We start from the raw sequence: 17,268 nt of genomic DNA, 5'->3' as shown, positions 1-17,268 counted from the left end.
CCGGCGGGGAGACTACAAATCCCGGCAGGCGCTGCGGCCGCCGCGTATGTGTGCGGCCGCCGCCATCTTGAAACCTGAGCCACAAACCGAGCGCCGCCGTGGCAGGAGCATCCTCGGCGAGGGGGAGGCGGGAGCGGCGGGGGCTGCGGGGCCGGAGCGAGGGGGCTGTGAGGGGCACGGGCGAGTTCCGGGGCGGGGGGCCGTGAGGGGCAGGGGAAAGGCCGGGGCGGCGTGAGGGGGGCTGTGAGGAGCYGGGGGAGCCCCCAGGCGAGGGGCGCTGTGAGGAGAGGCAAGGCGAGGTGAGGTGACAGGAGGGGAGGGGGCAGCCCTGGGCGCCTGGGCTGTGGGGAGGTGGTGTAGAGTGGCAAATCCCTGCAGTGCAGGGAGCCCCTGGGGGTCCCAGGGCCTGAGGCACGGGAGGGGGGAGCCGAGGTGAGGCCTGCTGGGGGCTYGTGGCCTGGGTGATGTGCTGAGGGGGCGGCAGAGGCCTGGGGAAGGTCTCTTGCAAAGCTCTGGGAATAGCTTGGGGTGCTGGTCAGGAGGGAACATGAAGGAAACCTGCCGGATTTGTGCCCGGGAGTTATGTGGCAACCAGCGGCGATGGATCTTTCACACRACGGCCAAGCTCAACCTGCAGGTGCTGCTCTCCCACGTCCTGGGCAGGGAGCTGTGCCGGGAYGGCAAAGCCGAATTCGCTTGCAGCAAGTGTGCCTTCATGCTGGACCGCATCTACAGGTTCGACACGGTTATCGCCCGCATCGAAGCCCTCTCCATCGAGCGCCTGCAGAAGCTGCTGCTGGAGAAGGACCGCCTCAAGTTCTGCATTGCGAGCATGTACCGTAGGAACAACGATGAGTCTAGCGCGGATGACAGAACTGGGGATGGGACTGTGGACCTTTCTAACCTGCCTGATGTTCGGTACGCTGCACTTCTTCAAGAGGACTTTGCTTATTCTGGATACGAATGCTGGACRGATCATGAAGAACATGGCTTGGAACCACACAGCTGCCACGCGTCAGAGGGAGCAAGTAACCGCCCACGGCGCTGCCGTGGTTGTGCTACGCTGCGTGTGGCCGATGCTGATTATGAAGCGATTTGCAAAGTGCCACGGAAAGTGGCCAGGAGTATCTCCTGCGGGCCATCCAGCCGGTGGTCGGCAAGCATGGGCAATGAAGAGTCATCTGTGTGCGATGCTGCCGAGTCGGCTGGCGCCAGAGGGCCGGTGGATGGGGAGAGCATGGAGGAAGGCACKCCTGCATCCTCCATCGAGTCGCTGGACACGACCATGGAGGCTAGCCCTCCACAGCAGAAAGATGAAGATGCAGATAAGGGAGTGAAAAGGAGTGGGAAGTGTGACGATTTCTCAGATGACCGCATGACCCCAAACTCTTTGCTGAGCGGGAATAGGCTGGAGCTGGCCCTCAGCTTGATCAAGGCCGTGGACTACAAACCCATTCGGAGTCCCAGAGGCAGCCGGCTACCTATTCCTGTGAAATCCAGCTTGCCACCTCCCAAACCCAGCCGTGACTTGGCAGATGGAAGTACTTCTGCTGGCTTAATATATGCTGGTTCTGGTTTTCTGAACGCAGACAGGAAATCCCTTTCCAGAGCTCATTTGGGTCTTTCCTTGGAGATTTCTGACCTGCAAGAGCTGTGGGATGATCTCTGTGAGGATTATATGCCGCTTCGGGTACAGGTAGAGGTCATTGTGTAGCCTTTCGATTGAGCGGCGTCCTTGCAGCTCGACTCCAAGTCCATTAGGAATTCCTCCGTGTTGAGATAATACGGATAGCCACGTGTCGCTGAACCAAGGGCTAAGAATAGGCAGCTCAGCCCTTTTTAGGTGCGGTCCCTCTCTCTGTCCCTCTCTTGTGATCTGTTTCCTTGTTCTGGGAAATTAACCTCTGCCTCGATCATCTCTCCCTGTGAATGCAGGGTACTAGCTAGGACTGAGGTCTTTGTATTCTTTCTTATTTTCTGATGAAAAAATACCATTTTTGCTTCTACTTGCTCTTTAAACAGCTGTTCTGAATTTTACCCACAAATAAAGGGAGTGTTTTAAGCTTCTGGGCATGTTTTCCGGCAAATTTTCCATGTTTTCCAGGAAATGCTTTTTCTCTGTGCCTTGGTAAAGGCTCAGTATCAGGCACGTCTGCCTTTAGAGCCCTGCCTCTGCAGATCGGGCCTCAAACCAGTCTGACATGCGGATCTGTGTAGTGATCTGTGGTGTGTGCCCTAAGGAGAAGGTGTTTTCTTTGCAGGTGGATTTGTGCCAGTGGATGACTTTAGGGTTGGTATTCTAGATAATTGGTTTTATTTTCTGATCCTTTAAAAAGATTCGTCAATTAATGGTAGTTATTGCTGAGAGGCAGTGAGCTCTCTTGCTTTCACAAGGTGCTGCAGTGCTGTTATCTGCTTAGATTTTAGTCCTCTTGTAGTGCTGGATTGCCCCTGCTTTAATAAATCTTCATTAGTACACAGTCAAAAAGCTGAACTTGTAGTTCCTTTATCACTTCCCTTAATGAATAGAAGGCCTCAGTCAGCTTTAATTCAGGAATATCCATGTCAGCCTAATTGCATTCACATTAGCAGCCTTAGTGCTGTCTAATACTCTAGGTAGCCTCAGGGAGTAGAAAAATGCTTGTTTATTACTATGGCAACTGTAGCTGTACTGCGTTGCATTTCCTATTCAGTGAGGGCTKCTTGCTCTCCCATCTACTCGGGTGTTTTCCAGAGCTGTCTGCTCCTTTCATAATAGTCTGCTTGAGAAATGACGTTGTGGAGGAATGCAAAACAACACTCATTTTCATGTGGTGCACTAGGGCATTGCATTTATAGCCTGTGATTGAATATGTGAAGCAGGGCATAGATGCTGCTGCTATATTCTGTCAGTTGCTGCTTGGTTTCACTTCCAGGGATGTATTTTCAGCATAAAAATAGGGTTTCTCTTAACAGGGTGTAGAGTAATCAGTGTGATGCACAAGCAGCTTGGCTTTATGYTGTGGCTTGCTATCCTTGTATGCTGGAATTGCTTGGAGGGGTTTCTTTAAACCCCAGTCTCTGCCGTACGACAGTCCTTGCAGGGAATTCATCCTGTCAAATTCTTTCCTTCATTTCTTGCCATGGCAACAGCCCAGTGGCAACTGCTGACAGCACTGTGGGTCTGCCAGAAGGGGAAAGTGCTTGAGCATTCAGATGGTTTTTAAAGGCAAAAGTGAGAAGTTGGATGCTACTACTAAACTAAATGGCTCTTGTATAMATTTTTTCTTCCTTCTCTGTCTTTGTATGAACCACATGCTTTTCTAAAAGTCAGATGCTGCTCTTCAGTAATTTGTATGCTTGAATGCCTGTCTGGAAACATGAAARGAATATATAGGACCACAGTTTCCTTACTGCTTTAGGGAAAGTGCAGTTCTCTAAATTCACTGCCATAAGTTATGATGACTGAGAGCAATCTGGTGTCTGAGGCATGTGACCTTTTAGGTACTGTCTTGGGTGTTTTCTTGAACCATCTACTCTTCCCCTTCACTACCCGTGCCCTCAGAAAACACCACCAAMCCAAGCCTTCCTCGAGCGTGCTTTTATAGCTGTCTCTGGAGCCATGCTCGCTCTACTGCCAGTTAGCCAGTGTTTTACGCTCTGTTTTGGGAAGAACTGAGCTCAGCAGGTGTAGGAAATGCAGTACTTTTTTTGTTTTGTACCACTGTCTAAGCTAATGTGTGCTGACATTGCTGGAGCTGTGTTGAAGAGAGGGCAGTGAGGAGAGAGTGGTTGTGTTTTTTTTTTTTTTTTTCCAACAAATGTTGATGTAGGAAAAACTCTGGGCAGCCATGCTCCTCTTCATGTGATGTGACTGCAGTGAAGCTTGAAGAAGGAGGCAGCTTCGGCTTAGGGACTTTGGACTCTGGAGCTGGCCTCTGCCTTTTTCCTCCCTTTGCTGTTCACAGGATTTTTGTTTATTTTTCTTTGGAATATGCAAATTGCAAGGAAAGAGTTTTCCCTCTGTTTTCTTTTCATCAGCCTTACCTGCAAAAGAGTTATTGTGTAAGAGATTCTAGCAGCTCTCCCTGTCTGATCTGAAACCTTCTGGCTGGACAAAGTCAAAACTACTTGCAGTGACTGGTTAGGCTTTCACTTAAAAAAAAAAAAAAAAAAAAAAAAAAAAAAATAAAAAAAAAAAAAAAAAAAAAAAAAAAAAAAAAAAAAAAAAAAAAAAATCAGTATAAAGGGAAGTGTTGATTAACAGGAAGTATCACAATTAGGAGTTTTGGCAGTACAGGAAAGATTATGTTGGTAGCTCAATGCCGTAGGAGCAGACTTGTGTACTGTTTAATGTGCTGTGGAATAAGGGTGCAGTTCAGGTGATGGACTAGAGGATGAGAAAGTAGAAATTTGCATGGATAAAAGGAGGAGAAGAGTGCAGAGGGTAGGGCAGGGGGATGTGGAAATCAGAAATGATATGGCATTTCTGTGCAGACCGTGAGAGGCAGTGCGGAGGCCTGGAAGGGTTCCTTGGTGCTGTTTGCCTTACCCTCAGAAATATAGCCCCTGGGAGTTCAAGATGAAGATTCAACATGACAGGGCTAATCAGTCAGCTATTCTGCTGGGTGCTGTGCAGCCTGGAGCTGATGCTCCTGTGTGATTTCGGAAAAGGGTCTGTCATCTTCTCATATCCCCTGCTTATCAGGGCCTTCATTTCCCTCCTACTTAAAAATAGACACTAGTACAATCAATCTTGTATTGCTGAAGGTACTCAGTAATACTTAATGTGTYCTGTGAGGGCTGGATTGGGTGGCTGGACTTGAATGCTGCTTGAGGGAGGGTACAAGTTGCTGGTMAGGAGGTAGCAAAATAGTAAGAAGGGATGACGAGGGCTTAGTGTATGCTTAAGCCATAAAGTCTGGCAGGCCATGTATCAGGAGACAGTCGGCTGTTTTCATTCTCAGTAAATAGATGTCTCCTAAGAATAAAAGCTCAGCTGTGGCATTGAATTTGATTTGTAGAGCTGAAGGGAATTGTACAAAACGAGGGTGCTGTAGCATGAAGAGCTGTGAAGGAGAGCTCAGAGAACCACAAGGGAATGAATTTAGAGCAGGGGGTGACTCTGTGTCACACAGGCTAATAGTTTTGGGGAGGAGATTGAAGGTTATGGGCTTGATTAAAAGGGATAAGTTTGGCAGCATATGGGGAGAAAGAGTTCAGCTTAGCTGAAGCTGCCAGCAGGGCACATAGGAGGGAGGTTTCAGGACATGGCTTGGGTGTGAGGAGCAGATCTGTCGGCAGCCTGGAGACAGCAGTTAGAGCCAGGCAAGCTGCTGAGCTCTCTGTGAGGGAGTGTGGAAAGATGGAGAGCCAAACTAGAGCCTCAGGGAAGCTTTGGCAGAGAGCAGCCAGGTATTGACCTGCCATGCCAATGGAGGGAGCCATAGGCAGTGTGATGTTTAGAAGGCAGTTAGAAAAACCCAGTGATGCTTGTTTAAGCCTGTGCTGTAAGGTCTGTGAGGGGCTTGGAAACTGAATAGAGACTAGTGCAAGATTTGAACAGTTTCTCTCCTCCTTCCCAGAATCTGCAAGATGAACATCTGCAGCCAACTCCAGGTGACTCTGCAACAGCGGAACATGTGTCTGATTTGTGTGCTACAGAGCTGCAGGGTAAAATCCAGCAACTTGATGCCACCAATAAGGTATTTTTTCATGAACAACAAATTCAGTGCCTAATGAGTGTTACATAGTAAGGGGGAGCCCTCCCTTCCTCTCGCGCCCAGCCTGGCTGGAGGCAGACATCTGCACCTCTGTTTCAGCAAGGGTGCGTGAACTGATGCTATTCTTGGTGCTGTTAGCTGTCAGCTTGAGTTAAAAGCATTTGCTCTTTTCCTACAGCTATGATGTATAAACTTTCTATATTTTTATTTTTGCAAATTGTGTTCTGAAGRAACTTTCTGATTGCCTTGTAAGCTGGCTGGAAGCTAATGAAGGAGAGACACACAGAGCGTTATTTTCCACCTTGTGTGTTTGCCTGGTTTGACCCTGGTGCAGGAGAGGAGAGCAGCTGCCTTTGAGACAACTGGCTTCTTTTTTGCAGGCAGTAAGGGGGATCAGCTTGAGGTGGGCTGTGGTCCTGCCTGCACTTAGATTTAAAGGTTGCAAGTTTCTTTCCTAAGAAAGCTGTGTAGTCTTGAGGCAGATCAAATTTAGCACACATTACATGGGATAGATGTTCTTAGCTACACTCTTGAGCTCAAAGGTAACTACCTACTGGGAAATGGAGGGGATAAAGGGAAAAGCATCACTGGGTAGGTTCTTTATTTAAATCCAGGACAGCTGTAAGCTGTTGGAGCTGCCTGGTCCACAAAAGTTGACAGGGAAATAGAAGAGGCTTAAGGCCCAGTGAATGCAATTGAGAGAGTTTAAACAGTGTGTGTGGAGGGAGTGTGTCTGAGTGCATCTCAGAAGAGATAACGTGACAGATATGTAAGCCAATAAACAACATGAAGGTGATTATATGGCAGTACCAACTCCTTGGGAAACTGAGGCTGGAGTCAGTTCCAAGAAAGATCTGTATCTTCTAAGACTAAACATGCTGCTTTTTGACATTCCTAGTAATGCAGACAAGCACTAGTTTTCATGCACTGTTATGTACATCTCRGTGAAAGAAGAGTCCTAAAACTGTCTGAGCTATGTTCCTCTCCTTAGGGTGAAAATGTCAAAAGCAATTGTTCCTCTGGTTTTAAATCACCAACAGAGTATAGCAACAAGTTTCATTTTCCTCTGCAGCTGTGCTGTTAGAAGGCTGGCACAAAGTAGACTCCTTTGTGCTGAAGCCAGAACTTGAGGCTAGGTGAACCACTGATCTGATCAAATGTGGAATTACCTAGACCAGCAGTTGCTGCAAAAGTGCCTGGGTGATGTAAGGAGGTAGTAAGAGAAGGGGCTGGAAGACTGTAGACACGTAACTGCAATGCACTTGGAGGCCACAAAAGCAAAGGGTTTTTAGGGTGTGTAGCTTCTCTATGGTGACATTTTGGTTTGGGTCTCTTAACAGTTTTTTGGCCTGAAGCAGTCCTTTCTTCTTAAGAGATCATTTTGTTTAGGGAATCATTTGTTTTATGATAGAAAWGGGGAAGGATGCTGGGCAGTCTGAGCAAGACTTTCCTGGAGTATGTGGGAGGTAGTTCAATATATGAAACCCAAGCCTGGAAACTCTGCCCTGYGCCTGGGGGCTGTAATGGAGGAACTAGGAGCACTGAAAAAGTCCTGTGGAGAAAGGGAAGGCTTTGTTTCTTCATAGTAGTCTCCACCCAGCTCAAACAGTGTATTTGGATACTGGAGGGGAACGACAATGGTCTTGATCTGGTAAACATCTGGGCTATATGGACTGAGTAAAGGCTAGAGGGAGTCCTAAGTATATTTGGATAGAGCAGTAGGTAGGATAAGCCAAATTACATATTTCTTTGTGTTCAGTTGCTACAGGAAAAACTGAATGAATTGAATTTTGAATTAAAATCTGTCCAAGAAACATCACAGAGGCAAGACCGTACAATCCAGAGTCTGAATGAAACCCTGAAGAGCAAGGAGAGTGAGGTAATAGCATCGGGCAGGCAGGGTGGTGCTCACTGACAAGAGAAAGTGTGCTAGCCCCTGTAGGCAGTGACTGAAAAGCCATTGCATGGCATCCTGGATCTCATTAAATTGTTTCTGGAGAAACTCTTGCTTTCTTGTGAGTCTGATGGGGAGGGTTTGTGCTTGGTTTGCCAATGACTGGGTTTCCTATGCTTTGCTTTGTAGACGGAAGAGCTGTACCATGTCATCGAAGGGCAGAATGAGACAATGGCCAAGCTGCGAGACATGCTGCACAGAAGCCAAGTTGGACAGTTGCAGGTATGTCCCTGGAAAGCCTTGAGCACATCGGTTGTGGTTCTGCAAAGCTTGTGAACTTCAGATGCCTCGTGTGAAACGGATCTTGCATTTCTTTGCTTCCCTCTCGATAGATGTCAGAGAGTCGGCCCTCATCCCAGCAGCAACATGTGGCACTGCTGGATCTTCAGAACACGCTTTTCTATAGCCAGTTGGAGGTGCAAAAGTTGAAGACAGCTCAGCGCCAGAAAGAGCACCAGTTGACTGAAGCCAGGAGGGTGACCCAGCTCCTAGAAACCACAGTGCATGAGGAAGAGCAGCAAAAGGAAGCAACTTGGAAGCACAACCAGGTATGACAGGCACTTAGCCTGGTGGTCTGTGGGGTGACAAGGGTTAAGAAGCACTGATACGGTCCATACTCTGCCCTCGTTCATCTCTGACTATACCATCTTGAGCATGCTTGGTTATACTTGGCTAACCCCCCTGGAGATTTCTCCAGCCTCCTTAGCTTCCTACCCTAGGACTTAGAATCAGCAAAGATGTGATATGTGTATGTTATCACTTGTGTGCCTTTAGTTGCTGCAGGTGTCCCATCTCTGTGTAATGTTACAAAGCTACGTTCACTGCTGCAGCAGGCTAGCTGTGGTAGACCATGAAGCCAAACCTGTGGCCACAGCGAGGGATTTAAAAATAGATGGGTGCCCTGGGAAGGGAAATATATTCAAATTTCACTTGCAAGGAACTCTATTTTGAGATATAAAAGCTGTGTCTAGTATCACACAGCATTTCTGGCTGCTCCACAGCCCTTGTTGCTCTCACCTTCAGATTGGCCAGTTGTTTACAGGGCCATTGAGGACTGTAAACAAGATAAGTGCTTTCCCTTGCAGGAGCTGCGTGCTGTGGTGCAGGTGTTGCAGGCAGAACTGCAGGACAARGTTCAGCAGCTCCAAACTGTGGAGTGGGAGAAATGCTGTGAGCTGCAGGCCCAGGAACAGAAGTTTCAGCGTTTGAGTCAGCATCTGGCTCGCAAGGAGCAACTTTTGCAGGTGAGATGCAGAAAGACTTGAGCAGAGCATAAACAGCCAGGAGTTCTGCTCCTCCTTTGGTATTTGGAGGTGCAAATGTCAATCTATAGCTCTCACACGCCTCTGAAGCGATGGACAGAGATGCTTCTGGACCCTGCGCCTCCCTGAGGAAGGAGGCACGTGCCTCAGCTCGAGGTGGTGCCTGGTGAGCACTCACAGGTGCTTAGTCAATCAGCTTCCAGGTGCTGGGACTCTGTTGCCCTTTAACAATGTGGGGGGTTAGAGCTGGCAGGTGTAGGTAGTTGGCCCAGACTCTGCTGTAGTGCTGTCTGGACATGTCCTGGACTGACAGTTTTACTGGTGTGTGTGTGTGTGCGTGTGTGTGTTATCCTTTTAGGAGTCAAGAGAACTTCTGCAATGCCAGCAAAGCTTGGACAGGAGCCCTGCAGTCATTGATACCATGCTGGAGAAACTGCAGCAGCGAATCAGTGACAGAGATGCTGCTCTAGAGGTAAGCGCAGTCTGTCAGTGAAGTCTCCCTGTTTTCTTTGCAGCTCAGCCTTTGGGTTACTGCAGTGGTGCAGCCTCACACTGCTACCCAAGGCTGATACCAGAGCAACCATGTCTTTGGAATGCTCTATGCAACCCAGTCTGCCAAAGGAACCCCCTGGAAGGGAGGGCTTAGATACACTACTTGCCATGTCAGGTATTTTAAAGGTATTCTATCCAATTTTGAGAGATTACCCTTTCTCATCCTAGCGAGCAGTAGATGAAAAGTTCTGTGCCCTGGAGAAGAAGGAACAAGAGCTGCAACAGCTCCGTCTCTCAGTAAGAGAGCGAGGAGGTGACCTGGAGAGGCTGCGCAGYGTTCTGTCCAGCAACGAGGCCACGATTCATGTGAGCGCTTGTACCCGCGTATGCGGAGCCTGGCTGCAGTGTGGTGCCGCCCTAGACGAGTGCTCTTGTGTAAATGMTGTGGTTGTCTCTGGGAAGAGCGGGTGCAGGGTGTTAGCCTTTCTCTGGCCCTGTGTGCTGGGCAAGTTTCTGGGTCCATCTGTGGTGTTTCTGGGCTGGGTGTGGAGGTGAGCCTTGAAAGGAGGGTGTTGAAATCTGCATGACTCTCTGCTGGCGGAAGAGACTGGTGGTTCCCGTTCTGCTTAATTCAGGGTAAAGGTTGATCTGCTTCTGTTGTGGTCCCCAGAGCCTGGAGAGCCTCTTGAAAGCCAAAACCCTGGAACTGGAGCAGGTTTCAGCATCCTGCCAAAACCTCCGCTGGCTCAAGGAGGAGATTGAGGCCAAATCCTGCAGCAGGCAGAAGGAGCAGGAGGGGATCATCCAGCAGCTGCAGACCTGCCTACACGACAGGAACAAGGAAGTGGAGGTAAGGCTATAGTTTGGCCTCCCAGGCCTTCAGTCAGTTTGTCTGCAGAGGGCAGTGCCAAGAGCGTCCTGCCTGCTGCAGAGGAGTATACTTAAACTCATGTTCAGTGCCTTGGAAACTGGCTGCTCTTGGCACCTGTGGGATAGTTGTGCTCCATAGATCTTGCTCTTACTCAAGAGCTATACTCAGGCTGTTGCTACACTCAGGCTGAAGAACTGTTCTGCCCTGAACAGCAGTGGGAAGGGTAGTAGAAATGTGTCTCAAATTCCTCTCACTTCTTCAGGAGCTCACAGCAACCCTGCTGTGCAAGCTGGGCCCAGGGCAGAGCGAAGTAGTAGAGGAGCTGTGCCTGCGTCTCCAGCGCAAGGAGAAGATGTTACAGGATCTCCTCAGTGACAGGAACTGTCAGGCTATGGAGCATGATGCTGAAATCCGGGAGCTGCTGCAGTCTGTGAATGCCAAGGAACAGTGGAGCCGAGTGAGTTGTGCRCGGCGCAGCAGCGGGAAGGCTGAGGCAGATGCCTTCTGCCTTGTATTAAGTAGATGGAAATGGTTATCTGGCCACAATCAGTGCTGCCTAGTTGGAGCTGCTAGGTGTTGGAGAATGACTTGAGATTCCATGAAGTCCCTTCTAGGTGGGTCTCAACCCATTGTGTGGGGGAGCACTTATGGAGCAGCAGTTCCCTTAGCTGTGTTCAGGGGCCAGGTCCCTGGCACCAAGCAAGCTGGGCTGGATTATGTATTCTTAGGGTTTGCAGGTGGAGTGGGTGGATGGGTTTTGGGGGAGGGTCACTGCTTCGTATGGGTGTTAGCACACCAGAAGGGAAGTCTCCAAGCTGTCAGTTATATAGCTCAGAATTTTGAGGAAACTCTGCTCATTGCCTGTTAATTTATGTTTTAATCAAATTAGTGCATGATCCTGGGAGTGTAACTGCTGCTTGAAGAGTCACAGTTTCTACTCTGCCTACTCTTGCACACTGGATACACCTCAGTGTTACCTGAGATGCTTTGGATTTTTATTTTCATAAAAAGAGGGCTAAAAGACTGAGCCCCATCTCCTCCTCTTTGTTCTCTTTGCCTTTCCTGTGTCTCCATCTGCTCCTAGGTGGAGTGAGGGAAACTGAAGAACTTGCTCCTCTGCAGGCAGAGGCTGAGCCCTGCTGCTCCTGTCTAGCAAGTAGAGATGGGAGGGCCACTGTGAGGGGCCGGGAGCAGTAGCTCCCAGACTGGTTTTTAGAGCTTTTCTCCTAGTCTCAAGTGACAGATAAATATTGATATGTTTTCCCTTAGTCCCTAAGGAAGGTGAGGGATAGGGAGCCAGTCCTTGATCATAACTCTGCCTTTCTCTTTTCTTCCTGCTCATTCAGACTGCTGCTGAGAAGATGGCACGTGCTCTGGCTGAAAGGAGTTGTGAGTTACAACTCCTGCGCCAGCATGTGTCAGGGAAGGAGCCTGTTGGGACTCAGTCAGCTGGTGCCAGGCTATTGAAGCAGGATGAACAACAGCCCATACAAGTAAGAATTGTGTGATTTCTCTGCCTGCAGCCTCTGGACTCCAGAGAGAAGTGATTGCTGCAGGAGGAAAGGAGAGAGGGGAAAGCACCACACAGAATGGTAGTAAAGAGTAGAGTTAGGGAAGAGACTTCCTGTAGGAGGAATGGACAAAACTGAGGAGCAGAAATATTGCCTGGATGTTCTGATCTTGATCCCACAAGTCTTTGTCACTCAGTGTCTCCTTTCGTTTTGATAAAGCAGTATTTGAGTCCCCAGGGCATGTGCAAATATGTGAGGAATCCACCCTCTGACCTTCTAGCATCAACCCAGTCCTTCCTTGGGCTGGGCCAGGCCGTTGCGTTGTAATCCACTCCCTGACATTGTCACATTCTGGAAGGGACAGGGGAGCTAATTTTAGGCCCCAGTAAGTCATGGCAGAGCTAGCTGGCCTTTTGCCATCTCTTCCACAATTGGAACTGATATTTTTAAAGCAGCTTTGCTAAAAACCTCTTTGAGGCTGAGCACAATTCAGAGGCTACATATGCCACACTCCTACTTGAGCATCTGTTAATCGTTTACTGGTGAACTGACATGTTGAGGGTTTTGAAACAGCTGTAAGCAGGTGGCTCATTTCTATTCTTGGGATCAAAGTGAGCTCCAGAGACTTTCAGAGATGTATATGTGGGGCAAGCTCTGCACTTTACTTTCTGTGTAGTCCCTCTGGTAGGCTGAATCCCTGGAGGAAGACTTAGGTCTGGTAGAGTCTCAGTTGAAAGATGGGCTTGCTATGGTTGAGTGAAATGTGTTTAATCCTTATTGTAAAGGAACTCTCTCCCAACAACCCCCTAGTCCCACAAAGCAAGACCAGAGCCTTGTTCCCATACGTGAAGCTTCCAGGTAGGGTGCAACTCACTTGCCCTGCTGCTTGGCTAGCTCCCCTTCACTGCTCTGTCATGTCTCAGGCATCAGCARAGCAGCCAGCAGTCTGCTGTAGTCCTGGAGCCCAAGCTAGGTTCCCCATAAAGTTGAGAGCTTGCTAGGTTCCCCATAGAGGTGCAAACCAGGAGGATTTTGTTTTCAGGAAGTACTGCAAGGAGCTTGTGGAGCTACACCCACTGCCAGACCCCCACAGGGAGACAGCAGCTGCAGGACAGAAGGCGGTGAGTACTGCGACAGCTTCTCTCTGGATYCCCAACGATGACCCAGAGCTTTGGTTGTGGAAGAAAGTTTCACAAAATTATGGGAGGGCAAAGAGCTTTGAGCTAGAATGGGTGTTTTGAAATAAAGCTGAGCTTTCTCTTGGGTGATAGTTCAGAGGGTGCATGAGGGTGTGAACATGTGAAAAGAAAAGTTGGTGTTGATTTTAGGGTGAGATACTTCTGCTCCACAGTTGATGCTGTCCAGTGTGGGGTTTCTGACCAGATGGTTCAGGCTGAGGGTGAGAATGTGGGACTGACCTAGGGTTAGCCTTGGCTCCAGGACACCTGAACTTTGCCAGAGGTGGGACAGCAGCCTTGGGACACTGCTGTTCCCTGGAGCTGCTGTTGAAGGATCAGTAAGGGAGCAGCAGTCTTTAGGAAGATGAAGTGTACTGGGGAGCAGGCCTCATGGACTTGTCTCTTGCCAAAGACATGATTTTTGTCCAATGCTGGAGTAAGAGAGACTATAACACAGTAATCCTGCAGTTAACCTAGCTTTCTCTGCAGTTACGATGTCAGCAGCAGAACTGGAGAAGGAGCTTGTTAATGCCAAAGAGGAGCTGGAGCTGATGGCAAGGAAGGAAAGGGAAAGCAGGGTAAGCTTGTCTCTGCCTTGTCAAYGGGAAACTGTTGGGCTGCCCCTCACTGGAGGTTTTGGACCCTCTCTCGCAGGGGGGCACTGAATGTGGGAGATGCAGGGCAGCAGCTTGCAGTAGGGTTTTAGCCTTTGGGGGTTTTGGCTTTCTATAGTTCTCACAGACTCTTCCTTCCATAGCGAGAGCTCACTGCTCTCCAGTCCGTTGTGGCCACACAGGAGGAAGAGCTGCAGGTGCAGGCCTCAGATATTGAGTCCCTGACCAGGAACATTCAGATCAAAGAGGATCTCATCAAGGTGAGGAAATACACTGTCCTGGGTCAGTTCTGCCCAGAAAGGCTGCAGAGGAGCCTCTTACTTCCCCATGTCCTGTTCATCAGTCTCTCGTTTCTGCTGAAGGGCAAGATGTCAGGTGTAAAGCTGTTGGTTTCTGTGATAGCAGTGACTGGAGTCCTCTGCTAAGGAGTGAGGGGCCTCTTCAGATTAATGTGGCTGGCTGGCTGTGGATGGTATTGCTGCTGGCTTGCCTAGATCCCTTTGTTATTTTGCCCAGACTACAAGGACCMCAAACCTGGCCTTTGCTCAGAATGCTGTTATTTGGCCTTCTGTTCCTCGTGTGCTAAGTGCCCTTCCTCGGGAGTTTTCTAAACAGTGTCTTGTCCCTCCTCAAATCTTGCTTCAGTGTGTCATCTGTGTTTAACACACCCTGGCTGCATTGGTGTTTCTGWCTTTAGAGACCCTGATCTTCCCTAACACTGGAAACTTTTGGCAACTGCATTCCAGGGAGGGTTACAACAGTTCAGCTGTCCTTGTTCCTGAGCCCTTCTCCCCTGAGCCCTCCTGCACTTGATTTTCAGGATCTACAGATGCAGCTGGTGGATCCTGAAGAAATTCCAGCCGTGGAAAGGCTGACTCAAGAAGTGCTGGTGCTTCGGGACAAAGTGGCTATAGCAGAATCACGAGTACAAGAGGCTACTGGAAACAGAAGGCAACAGGTAGTGTGCCCAGTGAAGCAAGTGTGAACATGTCATTTTTCTGCTGATGCTTGCAGTTATAAAACTTTCTTTTCAGTCTCTGGATATTGTGTGGTGCTCTTGTCCTTAGAGGCTGACAGTGTATGGAAGGGGGAACACAGAGGAGGTTTGGTTTCTTCTAGCACTGGCCTCAAGGGCAGTCTTTTGGGGAGCCTGGGGTGACACTCCAGTCGCTTTGTCTAAGTGATTGAAGCTAAGAGGGGTGGTTGGTACATCTGGAAGGGTAAACCTCCACTTGTCAGGGTCGACCGGATGCCTTCTTTGGTTCCTGCCTCTAAGTGTTGCCTCTTGTCTACTCTGGCCAGTTGTTGCTGATGCTAGAAGGGCTGGTGGCTGAAAGGAATCGGCTAAATGAGGCTCTCCAAGCAGAGAGGCAGCTCTACAGCAGCCTGGTGAAGTTCCACACTCATCCAGACAGGTAAGCAGGGCTGCCCTGGCTCTGCACTGCTCTGCTGCTGGGGCATGAGTGGGTGCTCCAGGGGATGACCTGACCCCTGAAGCAGTGAGTGTTCTGCAAGTCTGTGAACCATCAGTGAGAAAGAGGGAGCCTGGCCCTGAGGAACTGGACAAGCTCAGCTTCTGGTGCCCAGATTTTTGGCAACCAAACTGTAGTAGCCAGCTTCAAATGCTCTGTAAACTGCCCCTGTTTCTACCCCTTGCTCAGGCCTTGGGATTTTCATCCCTATTCTCTGGCTTCTCCCTTTCCTGCTGGGCTTCTTGGAGGTCAGCCACTTCTTGGAGGCTGCTGTTCCCCATGTCAAATTCCCAACCCTACAACTTTTGGGTTGAGAATGGTCTATCTAAGTGCTTGTCTAGGCTGTTGTCCTGTAGCAGAGTATAGCCTGCATTCTCTATCCTCCGCACTAATCCCCTGCCCTTCATGGGACTATAGCCTCTGGGATATTTGAGCTACCTGTCACCAAGAGAAGCACATATGTGGAGTGCTTGGGTAAGTACTGAAGAACAGCTGTGACCAAGTTCCCTGCCCTATGCTGAAGCCTTTTTTGGGGGATTGGGTGTGTTCTGGGGAGGTTTAGGGGTGAGGTGGGAGGTGTCCAAATTGCCTATGAGGTACGGAAGGCCTGTGGATGGAGTAGGTGGTAGTCATGGACGGCGGGGACCCAATCTGATGTGCGCTTGCTACTCTGATGATTGCTGCAGCCTGTCTAACCCTCTTCCCTTTTGTGCGGCGTGTCTGCTTAGCGCTGCAAGAGACCACACTCTGCAGGTGGAGCTGGAGGGGGTCCAGGAGCTCCGGGGACAGCTGGAAGAAGCTCTTGGAAGAAGCTTGGAGCGTTTGAGCAGGCTGGAGACACAGGGCACCTTAGGAGGTGGGGAACAGGAGCGTGTGAGAGTCCTACCCCAGCATGCCTTCTGAGCCCTGGCGCTCGCCCACCTGCCACGGAAACGGTTCACTAACTGAGCGAGCCTGTCTCACTGACTCCGGGGGTTTGCTTTGGTACTTAGTAATGGTACGGTAGAATTGGTGTGGGGTTTCTTGTTTTATTTTTAGAGCTGCTTGGAAACTGCAATCAGTGCAATCCACCTGTGTCTCATGTACGTTCCTGTCTGACCCACCCCGTGGTCACTGATGTATTTGCACACTCGAATCATTCCATTTTAGTTGATTTCCCTTTATCTCCCTTCCCCTTTTTCCCAGTGGGCCAAATAAAGATTCCCTTTCACTGAAGGAAACACCAGATGTTCTCTATCATCTCCCAAGTGCATGAGTGTGAATTTTTATATTACCTTCCCCTTTTTCTACCCAGTAACATCCCCCTCTTGGGTTGATGGCTGCTGGTGCAGAAGGAAAAGGTGTATGTGGACAAGTGGGGTCCAGAGCTAGGGAATTTGGGAAGGGCTGCAAGATCTGTAGAGCAAGGACTGCGTGCTGCTTGCCTGGTAATCTTGTACGAGTATTTTGAGTATATAGAGCCAATGATCCGTTTTATGCTCAAACCAAATGCTATGTCAGTAGTGAAGACTTTCCTGATTTTTTTTTATTTTTTTCTAATTTTTTAGTTGTGAGTTCTGTGCCTTGAGGGAGAGCACAGATGGTTTGGGGTGAATAAGACTTGTCCCTGCTCCCAGGATCTGGGCTAGGACCTGCTGGATCAGCTGCCTTAGTGTGTGTGCATCTTAGGCTCTACAGCCCCGTTGGGTGAGGGGCGGGCCCTATTCCACTTTGCCAGTGACAGCCCCACTTGGCACTACTGCTTACCTTCTCTAGGGCAGCTTTCTTCTCTGGGAGTGTTTGGGTTAGTGTAAGAACTGGAAAGTGATGGCAGCAGCTCTCCARTGACCTCTGCTTCCTATGTGCTGAGGGGTTTGGATCAGCTCTGTCATACCTGATCGCTTTCCAAGGTGGTGGGACTAGATCATGTACCTCTGATTGCCTCTATTTGTGCTGGCCAGGGGAAGTCAAACCTGGAGGGTGGAGCAGAAGAGCTCTATCTTGCTGGGCTGTGTCATCTGGACCTGCAACTGCTCTGCTACGTGCCTCCTTGTGACTGCTTCATGTGTCGGCCTGTATCTCATGCCTTGCCCTCATGTTCAAATCCTCCCTTCCCTGCTTCAGAAACAGGGATAGGAGTCAGCACAGGCTTTTCTTCATGCGGCAGGGCAGTGTTGCACCTCTGTGTGCCTAGCTGCGGCCTGAAGGCCATGTGGCCTGAAGGGATGTGGCT

The 17,268-nt window shown here is 49.5% G+C and overlaps 2 protein-coding genes across 7 annotated transcripts in view; both read left to right on the top strand.

Annotated features, from left to right (window-relative positions):
• The window catches only part of LOC146598505 (myomegalin-like), a 3,018-nt gene extending 2,940 nt beyond the window's left edge, over positions 1-78 (top strand). The window contains exon 6 of the mRNA XM_085300294.1: positions 29-78. Within this exon, the coding sequence (XP_085156420.1) occupies positions 29-78 (50 nt within the window). The remainder of the gene's footprint in view (positions 1-28) is intronic.
• Positions 79-387: 309 nt separating this feature from the next.
• LOC146598504 (myomegalin-like) overlaps positions 388-17,268 on the top strand; it is a 27,710-nt gene continuing 10,829 nt past the window's right edge. For 2 of the 6 annotated variants that reach the window (XM_085300272.1, XM_085300275.1), the window contains exons 1-17: positions 427-1,696; positions 5,565-5,684; positions 7,462-7,581; positions 7,786-7,878; positions 7,989-8,204; positions 8,742-8,900; positions 9,277-9,390; positions 9,639-9,776; positions 10,081-10,260; positions 10,544-10,738; positions 11,628-11,774; positions 12,835-12,913; positions 13,460-13,548; positions 13,728-13,844; positions 14,405-14,542; positions 14,887-14,999; positions 15,785-15,912. In XM_085300272.1, the coding sequence (XP_085156398.1) occupies positions 548-1,696; positions 5,565-5,684; positions 7,462-7,581; positions 7,786-7,878; positions 7,989-8,204; positions 8,742-8,900; positions 9,277-9,390; positions 9,639-9,776; positions 10,081-10,260; positions 10,544-10,738; positions 11,628-11,774; positions 12,835-12,913; positions 13,460-13,548; positions 13,728-13,844; positions 14,405-14,542; positions 14,887-14,999; positions 15,785-15,912 (3,295 nt within the window). In that variant the 5' untranslated portion in view covers positions 427-547. Of the gene's footprint in view, positions 1,697-5,564; positions 5,685-7,461; positions 7,582-7,785; positions 7,879-7,988; positions 8,205-8,741; positions 8,901-9,276; positions 9,391-9,638; positions 9,777-10,080; positions 10,261-10,543; positions 10,739-11,627; positions 11,775-12,834; positions 12,914-13,459; positions 13,549-13,727; positions 13,845-14,404; positions 14,543-14,886; positions 15,000-15,784; positions 15,913-17,268 lie in introns of all 6 variants that reach the window. The other 4 variants (XM_085300271.1, XM_085300270.1, XM_085300274.1 and 1 more) reach the window with 3 other exon arrangements.

Source organism: Rhea americana, unplaced genomic scaffold, assembly GCF_003343005.1.
Source record: "Rhea americana isolate MKP2758 unplaced genomic scaffold, rheAme1 scaffold_162, whole genome shotgun sequence".
In the NCBI taxonomy this organism is placed as follows: domain Eukaryota; kingdom Metazoa; phylum Chordata; class Aves; order Rheiformes; family Rheidae; genus Rhea; species Rhea americana.
The sequence above is the reverse complement of the archived record's forward strand: the minus strand, read 5'-3'. Positions and strand labels throughout refer to the sequence as shown.